Below are 14650 nucleotides of genomic sequence, written 5' to 3' on the forward strand. Positions count from 1 at the left end.
ACTATAATTCAAACCTCTATATGATTTAACATGTGTACTTCCTATTCGTAGCATGTTTACTTTCATGTTATTAAATTAGTATGTTGTATCAGCCTGCCTATCTTTAACTAGACCTATGTGCTTCGTGTTTATTTTTCCTGATCAGCATGTTTACTGCCATTCAATTAGACTATATGCTTCCTACTATTCAATTTGACCTATGTGTTTCCTTATAATTAGCATGCCTTTCTTCAGCTTAATCAAGCCTATGTGTTTACTACAATAGCATGTCTACTTCTATGTTTACTTCTGTTTGATTAAACCTATGTGTGTCCTGCTTTCAACATGTTTACTCATGTTTTAGCTAGACTTATGTGCTTTTGCTTTCAGCAAGTCTGCATACTTGCTCATATCTAAACTAGACCTATGTCTGTTTATTTCTCCACTAACATGTTCTTTCTATCTTATGTTCACCTCTCATAGATTCCTGACCAATATGGCTCCCAATACCTACTACCCCTGTGTATGTGACTGTATGATTGATCCCAACATGCCATGTCTTTGTTTAGTGTTTGCTCACGTAGTAACAGTTAATAAACTGAGTTGAAACTCTAAGTGATCCTGTTCCTGTATATTGTTTGATTACTGGGACCTTTGTTTGAGTCACTAGAATTGAATGACCCTGTTTGCTCCTTACTTCATGAGAATCAGAAATTATTTTCTTAAAAACTATCTCTTGTTTTCAACTACTATTCTTAGAACAACTAGGGTCCTGCCCCTCCAGTGTGAGCATTTCCAAGTAGTCCATGAGACTCCTCTGAACTTTGACACACTGGGGTTGGCTTTCCAAACTTGCTCACAAAAGGGTTGCTTTGAAAGTTTTATGGTGTGAGCATTGCCCGGTGTCCCTAAGACCCTTGGGAACTTTGACACACCAGGATACCATTGGGTGCACTATGAGGGTATTGGCATGTTCATACTTTGTTGAAGGCCTGACTTTTCAGGTTTACTGTTTGGGCATGTTCAGGCTCCCTATAGTCGTAGCAGTTTCACTTCTATAATTCATTATTAATGTTTGTTTGTAAAAATAATTTCTTTGTAAAAAGATATTGGGGATATTAGTAAAATTAGGAGGGATTCTTATACATATCTTGTTGGGAAAGGGTAGATACCATGCCTATAGGTTGTTGCAATATTTGTTTATTCAGATACCATGCCAATAGGTTGTTGCAATGTTTGTTTATTTAGATACCATGCCTATAGGGTTTAAAAAATCGATCCTGTATTCTAGATCACATGCTTATAAGTTTGCTGCGATGTTTGCTTATGTACATTCAGATGCCATGCCTATGAATCAGTCCTGCATTCTAGATACCATGCCTATAAGGATTTAAAATCAATATTGCATTTTAGACACCATGCCTGTAAGTTCGAAAAATCAGTCTCTACATGCTAATAAGGTGTAAATCAATTTTCTGCATGTCAATAAGGTTTTAAAACTAATTGCTGCATTTAGATGCCATGTCTATAGGATTTTAAAACCAATTTATGCATTTAGTTACCATTATCTATAAGTTTAAAACCAGTTTCTACACCTAGACAACATGCCTATAAGGTTTAAATCAGTTCTTGCATCTAGATACCATGTCTATAAGTTTAAAATCAATCTCTGCACCTAGACAACATGCCTATAGGATCTAATGAACTAAAATGCCTACTTAAAAAACTGTTTACCGATTTATTGCACTTCTGATTAATGACTAGATACCATGTTCATAGGACATCACTGAAACATGCCTAGGCAAGCCTGTAGGGCGACTGAAATCTTACAAACTGTAAAACTGTGCTTTTGTTATTTATGAATTGTCCAGATTCATCAAGCCCTAAAATCAGTAGGTAAACTGATTAGGTCCCTATTTCCTTGCTTTAACACAATGCCGCATATATTCTATTTGTCATGCTCACCTAGATATCCTGCTCTAGGATCATTTGAAATATCTAAAATCTTGCTGTTTGAGAAGTGCTATTGTCTGCTTGTGTGAGGAGGTAAAATTGAGCCTTTAATTGCCCCCTCTATGTGAATGTCCTATTTGTTTTGCTTGTCTCTTAGATTTTCTCCTTTTAAGCACTTTAGGAGAGTCTAGAACTGCCTTAATTAGAGGTCCTAAACACCTCCAAGGCCATAAGGAAGGGACGGGTAATACACGCATAGGGTATGTTTAATTAGAATCGCTTATATAACCACTAAGGGGAGGGTAATCAGGTAGTAAAGGATATGATGACAGGTGCGCTAATGCTATGTGTAGCAACCCAACTTGGGAACAATTACCAAGCATTGTACAAAAGTGATCCTATGAGCTAAAAAACCTAGGATCCCCCTTTACTCCTTGTTTTAAATATAATATCCATTTGTTTAATTTGCTTTATCTTTTTATAAGATTAATTCACATAATTTGAGTTTGGTCGGGACCCGCCATTGTGGACCGCGAGGGGTGCCTAACACCTTCCCCTCAAGATTATTTCGAGCCCTTACCCAATCTCTGGTAATGCAAACCGGTTTTATTAGTTACTTGCTTTAGGTGCCCTAACACACCTTAAATTCATTAGGTGGCGACCCTTCAAACTCCATACCCAATTCCCAAAAGGAAATGAGTTATTCCCAATAAATGTCGAAACCCGGACTCCGCAAGGAAAAAGGGGGCGCGACAGCATGACGACTCTGCTGGGGATATTTTATGCTCTTACCATAACGAACTTGTTTTTGTGAATTAGTCTTAAGAATTCTTTATTATTTTAATACATGTGCACCCTTTTCCTTTCCCCTTTACTTGGATTTAATTGCTTATTTCTCAAGCATTTACGATTTCCTTTATTTCCTGAAACTGACTTGTCTCCTTATTTTCTTTTTGTAACTGTCTTTCAATTATTTAAATACCGCATTTATCATTTTTTTACATGTGCAAATAATTGAAAACATGCTATTTATTGTTGCATAAATCATGCTCAACATCATATTCCACTCGTGCGTAATCAATCCTATAACAACGCTTGATGAGTGTTTGCGCTCTTCCTATATATATTACCCACTAAATGTGGAAAGGCGTATTTGCGGTAAAACTAATCGATCAACGGTGCAATCGATGGTTCTATGCCTCTCTCCCTCAAGTTGTGCGCTTGAGGGTCCCAGTCTAGACCTCTATAGCAACCTTACTCTGATTAATTGTACATTCATGGTCAAACCTAGCAGGGTTAATATGTTGTCCACATAATAACCCTTTAAGACAAGCCTCACCCAAAAGTCCATCGGGTTTTCCATAATCCCAACGGACGCAACCATGATTGTGTGCATTAATTTTTGAGAAATAACTTCCAATATGCTAATCATTGTTGTATAAGTAGACGAATCTTGAGGGGGAAATGGCCTAACTATATTTTGTTTTGCAAAAAGTGAGGCACGAAGTCCCCAGGTTCGGCATGGTCGGTAACATACCATCACTATTGCTAGATTGGTGGAGAGATCTTCCCTCAGGTGACCAAAATCATGTGAAAAGGGTCTTAGGAAATTTGTCTTCTTTATTGGATCTTCAACCAAACAAGATGTTGATCGAGGCTGCCACCATGTTCTGGGACAAAGAAAGGGTTGTGTTCCGCTTTGGAAACATAGAAATGACTCCTCTTTTGGAAGAAATAGGGGGATTCGCTAGGTTACCTTGGGATAGCCCTGGTTTATTGGTACCTGAAAATCGCACCTCTAGGGGATTTCTTAATATGATGGGGTTAAAGAAGAATGATGACTTGGAGTGCCTGAAAAAACTCCTACATACCCTTCGACTTCCTCTATGAACGATACGATCACAACAGGTCTTACCGTATTTTCGATAATGAATTCTCCATCACCTCCTTGGGTTGGATTCATCATAGGGTCTTTGTGTTCATCGTGTGTTTCTTGGGTATGCTAGTGTTCCCGATCCAAGGGGATAAAATCCACACCAGTGTCACGCCCCAAAAATCGAGGAACGCGACCGACGCTCAACCGAGTAAACCCGACTGAGCAAGCCTGTAAGATTTCATTCTACCCAAACTATTCATGAATAAAGAGGGGATGTTATCCCATTTAATCAAATACACTAAGTAATCTTCCTTTAGCAACTTTCATTTCATTTCCTTTAATGACTTTATTCATAGTTTTAAAAATATTACAAGTTTACAAGTTTAATGAAAAACATGCTTATCAAATACCAACATTTCTAGTCCGGACTCCCAACATCAACCATCATCCATAAACAGTCTACGAAGCCTCTAAGTACAACTTAAGAGTGATAAAGGAATGCCGACAATAAGGCTCCGGCTATACCTCAAAATACGATAAGAGAGTAAATAAGAGACACATGGCATGACCTTGGGATGAAGTGGGGCTCACCAAATCTGCTGGGAAGAGAATGCCACTAACACCGATCGATGTCGCATGTTGTGGAATCACCTGTATCGTTCAATGATATAGTGCCCCCAACAAAAGAGACGTTAGCGCCGTTGAATAGCACTAGTATGTAAAGCTAAAAGTCCTCTTTCAGAATAGAATAACCATACAAGCAAAGAAATCATGAAACAGTAAGTCAAAATCAACAATATATAAGCATCCAATTTGAAACATATAAGTCTTCTAGTTTACGAAAATAATATATAATTTTTTTGGTTGGGAGATCATTAGCACCGATTTGAGTTATACCACCGTCTTCATTAGCACAAAGTCCGATCACAACCCGATCGGCTAGGTCATCCCCTTGGAGACATGCACCACAATCACAATTTCCAGTTTTAAATTTCTAGTTTTTTGATTCCTATCACAGTACCAACATATGTGCGGCATGTCGTCCGATCACGGCCCGATCGGCTAGGCCGCCTTCCCACATATGCCGTGTCGGTTGGCTTTTCCAATTCACAAATGTTACCAAGTTCATCCCAATTAAGGGGAATAACCACGATCCAACCATACACCGGCACATGTAGTTTCAGGTGTGAGCCTTATGACCCACCTTTTCTCGGTTTCGCTAATGATACTCCCAAAAACATTTTGATTTGATTTGATATCGCACACAATTGTAGTATAAATACAATTATACAAATATAGCATAAATACAATTATTCTTATCTCAATATCTTTCACATTTTATAGTTTTTATTAATATTCTCGATCTCTCTCGATAACAGTATTTCTTTGGCCCTTTCACAAGATTCATCTTTTTCATAGCACGAAGGCCGCATTTGGTTTTCCACATTTTCATCTCCTTTATTTCCAAGGATCACCAACCAATATCAATGTACCAAATATTCCGGGAATCATATATTGTCGAGTTTATTAGTAATAGAAACTTCAAACACAAGGGATTCTTCCCAAAGAGGGACATGCCAACCAACAATTGAAATACACATTGGAGTTATAAGCAAGCAATCACCTCAATTATTCTTTAATTATTCCTTTCCCATCATGACAATTGTACAATTTCAACATCGAAATGTATAAGAACTCGCATTATATTGAATGTATTTATAAGGCAAAGTAATATCTAGAACAACCATAGTTCAGGTACAAGACCTTTAGGCCATTCTATTTTTGAAGTTAGTTCATTACAGTTGGGTTGAGGCTTATTTCATACTTTGTTTCACATGTTCTCGTTCGATTCATTTCCAAACATCTTTACAGTTTATCAACAAATAGACACATTCAATCACGACATTTAGGACACATAAGAGCAACTAGGAGCATTAAGTAGATCAAATTCTTCTCACCCAATTAGTATACTAATCTCAATTTAAAATGTGACTCAAGGCCATACCAGTTTGGTAAACAAACCGCACTTAAACTTACGAAAATAATATGGAATTCACTTCCGAGAGAGAAAGTTTAGCCTACATACCTCGATTGAGCTTTCCTTAAGTCCTACTATACTACGAAACTCTTAGCAACGTCAATCTCTTAGGAACATGACAAATCGAACCACAAATTAGAGAGGTGATCATAGTTCTAGCTCATTTGAGCATAATTTCAAACACTAAGTGTGCATTATGCTTTTAAGACCTTTTTGTGAAAGATCCTACCATCCCTCATCCCATCCTTAGCTCACGACCTCACCATATACTTTAAGAACTCATGCATGCAAGATATCGACTTCCATACTCATGGATTACCCTTCTAATGGTCCATTACAGTTATATCTAATAATTAAGAGCTTGGGTTATAGAATCTTACCTCTTAGGAAGAAAACCTAGATGCCTTTCTTGACAAATCTTCAAGGTTTAAGCAAGATCTTAGGAGAAATGATGATGAAGAACCCCTTCTCCCTCTAGGACCCTCTCTCTCTCTCTCTCTAAATACATCAGAAAATAGGCCTAAAATAAAGGGTAGCATATAATATATCGACATGGGGTCGAGTCAAAAAATTAGAAATTTGGAGCCCCGGTACAGATCTGCGGTCGCATATGCGATCACATAACTGTTATGCGGCCCGCAAAGCGGTCGCACAATTGAAACTCAGAATAGGGGGATCTTGAGTTGGGTCTGCGGCTGGTATGCGGTACGCAGACCTGTTCTGTGGTCGCATAATGCGCCGCAGAACCTCCCATCGCAAAAGCTGAAAAATAATTATGCGACAACTATACGACCCACAAACCTATTATGCGATCACATAAATGGGTCGCATAGCTGGCCTCAAATAGGCCAAGTTTTTGCCTCACTCTGTGGCCATTATGCGGTCAGCAGAGTGATTATGCGGCCGCATAATGGGTCGCGAAAATGCGCTCTTCTAAAAAATATTTTCCTTAACTTTTTAATGCACAGATCAATCCAAAAAGTCCGAACCGCAGCGAGCTTTTGTAAATTTCAAACATAATCCTAGCTTGGCACCATGAGATTTCGGGCTTTTGGGTAAATATTTTACGGGGCCTTAGAACTAGGTTGGCCATTGTAGCCAAAACTTTGATGGACGGGATCGAGGGACAGACATATACCATTGTTTCTATGATCATTGCAGATATGTACCGGGCCTTGGAGCGCTGTCAGAAGCGGTTCAGATACTTTGAAGGTTGCAATTTGCTGCTGCAAGTCTGGCTGATAGAACATCTCCAAAAGGGTCAATACCGTCAGGAATTCCCATGAAGGCAGTGGAATGATCACATAGCCTTCCATCATCCCAAGAAAATGACCTATATCCCAGACATGTTTGCTCAACCAAAGGATGTTGTAGGATGGGTGCAGTTTTTCAACAATTTTACCGAGGACCAGGTTTAATGGATGTTCGAGTGGTTCCCTACAAATGAGTTCGTCATCAGATCCAGGGATGTTCCACACTTGGTATTGATTGGGCTAAGGGGCATATACCCTTATGCTCCCCTCAAGGTTATGAGACAGGCAGACAGGAGACAGGTCATACCGCGAGTCACTAAAATAAGTCAATTTATAGCCAATTTTCAAGGTGACGCCATCCCATATAAAAATAAAGCACAACACATGTGGCACTTGAAAATTATCATGGAAAAAGATACCATCGAGTCGGATCGATATCATGCTGGTCATGCGTACTTCTACCCTCATGGTTGGATGATAACATAGCAGGAATCTTCGAGCCAAGGGTTGGTCCAGGAAACAGGGTCATAGATGAAGTTGCCGAAGCACAGGTGAAGTACAATAAATTGCGCAAAAGAGTTCGCGAGTCTGAAGCCGAGCATATGGAGCAGCATAAGGCCGACATGGAAATGATCAATGAGTGGAAAGAGAGGGCTATTAAATCCAGCGAAAGGCTGGAATATCTGGAGTACAGTTTGATGGAGTTGGAAGGAAGAATGAGGAAGAGAGTCACCGATTTCCAGAACGCTGAGGGAAACGAAGGAGGACATTTGGTAAAGGCATTCTTACTACTGAACCTGCACGAACTAGAGATCTGATCAACAAGAGCATCTAGCCTGAAGAAGGTCCTTCTGGGACCAAATAGATTAAGTTTACTTGCTTTTCAAATGTAATAAGGCCAAATGCCATTAGTGACTTATCTCATTTAGTGTCGTTTTGGGTCGTATATTTTTTACATTAATGAAATGAGGCAATTATTGGCACTGAATTTCTCCAAATCTATCTGTAGCTAGGCCTACCCCGGGCATAGTGAGGCTCTCAAATTAGGACGTGAATTTATGTTCTCGCAATATGTGTTTAAATACCGCAAACATTTCAGAATCCTTACTAACTTGTTTACCTTTTATTTTTTTCTTTCTTTATTCATTACTATTCCCATCCCCTAGGGTTGGTTTGCACATACTGGGATCATCAGCATATCACACCAGATCTGAGGCCCTCCACCACCTCCTCCTCCTCTTTCAAGTAATATGAGAAGCAGAGAGAAAGCTAGGATGGATGACTTAACTAGTATTCGAAAGGAAAATGCTGAGAATGCGGTAATTCCAGACGGTCGAAGTACTCCGACACCAAATGACATGGTTTTGCGGTTGGAACAAAAGATACTGGAGTTACATCGAGAACTTGAGCAGGTCCGCAACTTAGCAAACCTCTCCCTCACCTTGAATGTTCCCAGCATCAACCAACAAAATACCAAAAATCCAGCACTTCCCTAAAATATACCAAACCAGCACCCACAAAATCCTCCCGCACCACATCAATATACAACTCCACCTCAAAATGCCAATCCTTTAGCAATACCAACTCCACCACAACACCATCATCAACCAATCTAGTACCCACAAGCCACTACCTATCACACTCCACAGAACACACCACAACCCATTCCTATCCCTCAAAACTCAACCAACGACCACCACTACACCTAAGTCCCTGGCACTTACCAAAACAACCCTATATACGTAGAAACAGTACCTCACTCTACTCAACCGATCTCCTATACACCATAATCTGCTAAGAAGGACCTGCTCATCAAGAACATGGTCGAGGAACTCAAGAAATTGACAAGTCGAGTTCAGAGTGTCGAAGAGGCAAAGGGGTAGAAGATCTGAATTATGAGGATCTGTGCATACAAGCAGACGTAGAACTGCCGGAGGGTTACAAACCTCCCAAGTTCGAAATGTTTGATAGAACAGGTGATCCCAAGGTTCATTTGAGAACTTACTGTGATAAGCTCGTGGGGGTCAGAAAAGATGAAAGGATCCGAATAAAGCTCTTCATGAGAAGTCTTACCGGGGATGCCCTATCCTGGTACGTAAGCCAGAACCCTAAGAGGTGGGCCAATTGGGTGAGCATGGCATCAGAATTTATGGACCGGTTCAGGTTCAATATGGAGAATGCACCAAATGTCTTCTACATCCAAAATTGAAGAAGAATCCAACTGAGACTTTTCGCGAGTATGCTACTCGGTAGAGGTCAAAAGTAGCCAAGATCAAACTAGCACTAGAAGAAGAACAAATGAACAAGTTCTTTGCCAGGGCATAGGACCCATAGTATTATGAAAGGCTAATGGTCATTGAGAATCACAAGTTCTCCGATATCATCAAACTCGGAGAAAGGATTGAAGAAGGTATCAAGTGGGATGGTGACAAACTTCGAGGCAATTACAATCAAGCAGCATATCAAAGAAAAGAGAAGTGGGGGCAGTAATGGTGGCTTAAGGCCAAAAATCTCCGCTCACATACCAAACACCTCCACCCACATGCCAAACAGCTACACCTATATACCAACCCTCATCTCCCAGATATTCTCAACCCTCCACCGCCTATCATAGTTATAACATCCAGCTAGCCTACTATCATTCACCTCCAACTCATCCAAATTACCAGAAACCCCGACCTAACTTGATCGCAAACCACCCAGACAATACACCGCTATTGCTGAACCCATTGACTAGCTGTACGAAAGGTTGAAGGTCGATGGTTATATCACTCCTACTCTTGTTGTGGCAGTGGAGAACTCATCTCAATGGGTCAACCCAAACAAAACCTATGCATATCATTCCGGTATGAAGGGGCACACCATTGATGAATGTCGAACATTGAAAGATAAGATCCAGACATTCATTAATAACAAGGTCATATAGGCAAAGGAAGTTGCGCCCAACGTTCGCAACAATCCTCTCCCGGATCATCAGGGTGATAGAGTCCATGTGATAGAAACAAATCAAGAACGGGATTCTCAGGGGTCAATCAGGCTTATTCGGGAAGGCGATGACTTTAAACCTGCAGTCACACTCACTCCTATTGTGGTGCAGATGCAACCATCAGTCAAGGTTGAGGTAACCGCATCGGTTCCATTTGAGGTAGAGGTAGCTCTACCTACAGCCACACCTATTCCATTCAAGGTAGAAGTGGCCATATCTTTCACAGTGACAGTAGCAACCACACCTCCTTTAAATTCCAAGGCTATACCTTGGGATTACATTGCCGAAGCTAGGAGAAAGGGAAAAGCAAAAATGGAAGAATCTGATGCTGCACAAGGGATGACCAGAACGGGAGGATCTATACACCTGAACATTCGGAAGGATTGAGCAAGGAGTCTGCTACTAAGCAACCTGTCATTGAAACTGGACTAGATGATCTTTAGAGGAAAGTGCAGGCAAGGGAATATTCCGTCATCGATCATTTGAATAAAACCCCGCCCAGATCTCCATCCTGTCACTATTACAAAATTCAGAGGCGTACAAGAATGCTTTGATAAAGGTGCTAGATGAAGCTTATGTGCCCAACAATATCACCTGCGGAGAAATGGCCAACATGGTGGGGCAAGTGCTGAAGAGTTACAAGATCAGCTTCCACGAAGATGAACTACCACATAAAGGGTTAAGTCACAACAGGGAACTGCATATCACGGTATAGTTTGAAGACAAATTCATTGCCAGGGTCCTAATAGATGGAGGTTCAAGCCTCAACATTTGCTCGTTGACTACTCTGAAAAGATTGGGCAAAGGTTTCCATGAGACACGGGCAGGAAGTATGAACGTGAAAGCCTTTTATGGGACTCAAAGGCCACGATTGGGGAGATTAACCTTTGCCTGCAAATGGGGCCAACTTTGTTCGATGTTGAATTCTAAGTGCTTGACATATCAGCTACATACAATCTTCTGTTGGGTCGACCTTGGATATATACCACTGGAGCTGTGGCTTCCACACTACACTTGGCCGTGAAGTTCGAATGGAACCATCAGGAGGTGATCATTCATGGAGATGGAAGTAATCCTATTTACACTAGTCAAACCATCCCGGTTATCGAGAACAGAAGAAGGCTAGGAGGGGAAACTTATCACCACAGCGAACATGTCAATGTAGTTGAGAAAGACAAATGGTGGAGCAACAAAATAGAAAGCATACTGGTGTGGTCTGGGTATGAACCCGACAAAGGGCTTGGGAAGAATCTAAACCGATACAGCTGAAATGTCATGGCACAACTTTCGGGCTCGGGTATCAGTATATATGGCAAGAATATGATGATTAGTCGCCTCCATGGCGTGGTCCTTATTACCCTCTTGACCAACCAGTCCCACATCTGGGTCAGATATTTCACCAGGCTGATACAATATGGGGAATTACGGAGGAAGAAGCTTTAGCTGGGCTGAGGAATTTGTTCCTAGAGGACAAGGATATGGATTGCAATGCGATAATTGAGGAGGAGGAGGAAGAAGGCCTCACCATTTAAACTGTGGAGAAAGGAGCCGTTCTCCGGAATTGGACTGCCACACCATCCCGAGCCCGCCGAGTCCTTGGATAGCTTGGCATTTAGCCTAAATTTATTTCCATAGCCATGCTAGGCATTTCTGATGTTTTCAATAATTTTGTTTTAAAGACGCTTTTTGTTTCAAAATAATTGCTCAATTCATCGAGCCGTACTTGTTTTGAATATTTTCAAATTTAATCAATGCATTGCTATTTATTATTCATTATTATCTTTCACATTTTCTTTCTACAACATTATTATTACTTTTCCTAATGAACCAATGACTATGACATGTAATGAGAGAACACAGCATAAGGATAGTGACTCGGAGGAAGAAGATGAAATACCTGAGGAAATTGTCAGAGAGGTTGAGAACTTTGAGAATAAGCCTAAGTCCAACCTGGATGAAACGAAAGCAGTAAATTTGGGAGATGCCGAGACCGTCAAGGAAACTCGCGTAAGAGTTCACTTATCATCGACAGAGAAGGAGGAGTATATTTGTTTATTGAAGGAATATGAGGATATCTTTGCATGGTTATATGATGACATCCATAGTGGCTCACAAGTTGCCTAATGTCCGCCAGTAAAGCAGAAACTCAGAAAGTTCAAACCAGACATGAGCTTGTAAATCAAGGAGGAAGTCACTAAGCAGATCAAAGCCAAAGTCCTCAGGGTAGTTGAATACCCAACCTGGTTAGCCCAATATTGTACCAGTTCCGAAGAAAGATGGGAAGACCAGGGTATGTGTCGACTATCGGGATTTAAACAGAGCAAGTCCCAAGGACGACTTTCCACTCCCAAATATACACATCATGATCGACAATTGCACCAAACATGAACTTTAATCCTTCGTAGATTGCTTTGCGGTTTATCACCAGATTTGGATGGATGAAGAAGACACAGAGAAAATAGCTTTCATCATACCGTGGGGGGTATACTGCTGCAAGATGATGCCATTTGGTCTAAAGAACACTGGGGCTACTTACATGAGATCCATGACGACCATCTTCCATGATATGATACACAAGAAAATAGAGGTATATGTTGACGACGTCATCATCAAATCCAAGAGGGCCACGAATCACATAGCAGACTTGAGAAAGTTCTTTGACATGTTAAAGAGGAAAGTTGACATCATCAAAATGTGCATTCGGGGTTCCTGCAGGAAAGTTGTTGGGATTCATTGTTAGCCACCGAGGGATCGAGTTGGACCCATCCAAAGTTAAGGCTACTCAAGAGTTACCTCCACCAAAGAGCAAGAAGGACGTAATGAGCTTCCTAGGACGTAATGAGCTTCCTAGGACATCTCAACTATATCAGTCGCTTCATAGCACAATCCACAGTTATATGTGAACCCATCTTCAAAATGTTGAGGAAAAATGCTGAAACGAGTTGGACCGAAGATTATGAGAAGGCTTTTGACAAAATCAAGGAATATCTGTCCACACCACCAGTCCTAGTCCTGCCAGAACCTAGGAGACCTTTGCTACTCTATCTGTCCGTATTAGATGGAGCCTTCGGATGTGTTTTGGTACAACATGATGAGACACGAAGAAAGGAGCAAGCCATATACTACTTGGTAAGAAATTCACGCCTTATGAAGCACGATACTCTCTACTGGAATGCACATGCTGTGCTTCGACCTGGATGGCTCAGAAATTGAGGCACTACTTCTGTGCCTATACCACGTACCTCATATCCAGGATGGATCCTCTGAAGTATATCTTTCAGAAGCCCATGTTAACTGGGAAGTTAGCCAAGTGGCAGATACTGTTAAGTGAGTTCGATATCATCTATGTAACTTAGAAGGCAGTCAAAGAACAAGCATTGGCAGACTACCTTGCTGAAAATCTTGTGGGAGGAGAATACGAACCCTTGAAAACGTATTTACCTGATGAAGAAATATCATTCGTAGAAGAAGACATTGTTAAAGCCTATGATGGTTGGAGAATATTCTTTGATGGAGCTGTAAACTTCAAAGGAGTGGACATTGGAGAAGTTTTGGTATCATAAATAGGTCAACACTACCCTATATCCGCGAAGCTTAGGATTCCATGCACCAACAACATGGCAGAATAAGAGGCTTGCATCATGGGGCTCTATCTGGCCATTGATTTCAATATACAAGAGTTACTGGTAATCGATGATTCGGATATTCTGGTACATTAGGTTCAAAGAGAATGGGCTATGAAGAACACCAAAATACTACCATACTTGCATCATGTGCAGGAATTGATGAAAATATTCACAAAGGTAGAATTCAAACATGTACGCAGAATTCAAATTGAGTTCGCAGATGCACTGGCCTCTTTGTCATCAATGATACAACATCCAGATAAGAATTTCATTGATCCCGACCTGGTAAGGATCCACAATCAACCGGCTTACTGTGCTTATGTTGAAGAGGAAATAGATGGAAAACCTTGGTTCCACGATATGAAGGAATATTTGGCAAGAGGAGAATATCCAGAGCAGGCAAACTACACTCAAAAATGCACGTTGCGGAGGCTATCCAATCACTTCTTCCAAAGTGGAGGGACCCTATATAGAAGAACTCCCGATCTGGAATTGTTAAGGTGTGTTGATGCAAAGGAGGCTTCTAGACTGCTCGAGGAGGTACATGCCGGAACTTGTGGACCACATATGAATGGCTTTGTCTTAGCCAAGAAAATACTCAGGGCTGGATACTTTTGGATGACCATGGAAATGGATTGCATCCGGTATGTACAGAAATGTCACCAATGTTAGGTACATGAAGACATGATAAGGGTACCACCTAATGAGCTCAACGCAACAAGTGCACCTTGGCCTTTTGCTGCATGGGGAATGGATGTCATCGGTCCAATTGAGCCCACCGCTTCTAATAGGCACCAATTTATTCTGGTGGCTATTGACTACTTCACAAAATGGGTAGAAGCTAGATCTTACAAGGCTGTAACCAAGAAAATCGTCGCAGATTTTGTCAAAGATCGTAATATTTGCTGTTTTGGGGGTTCCCGAGTCCATTATAGATGA

At 40.9% G+C, this 14650-nt stretch overlaps 1 protein-coding gene across 1 annotated transcript; it reads left to right on the top strand.

Moving 5' to 3' along the window:
* Positions 1 to 12923: 12923 nt before the first annotated feature.
* Positions 12924 to 14650, top strand: LOC138887140 (uncharacterized). Its single transcript, XM_070168855.1, has 4 exons — positions 12924 to 13214; positions 13442 to 13639; positions 13805 to 14251; positions 14384 to 14650. Exons 1-4 carry the CDS (start codon positions 12924 to 12926, stop codon positions 14648 to 14650), a joined length of 1203 nt encoding a protein of 400 aa, XP_070024956.1.

Source organism: Nicotiana sylvestris, chromosome 3, assembly GCF_000393655.2.
Source record: "Nicotiana sylvestris chromosome 3, ASM39365v2, whole genome shotgun sequence".
In the NCBI taxonomy this organism is placed as follows: domain Eukaryota; kingdom Viridiplantae; phylum Streptophyta; class Magnoliopsida; order Solanales; family Solanaceae; genus Nicotiana; species Nicotiana sylvestris.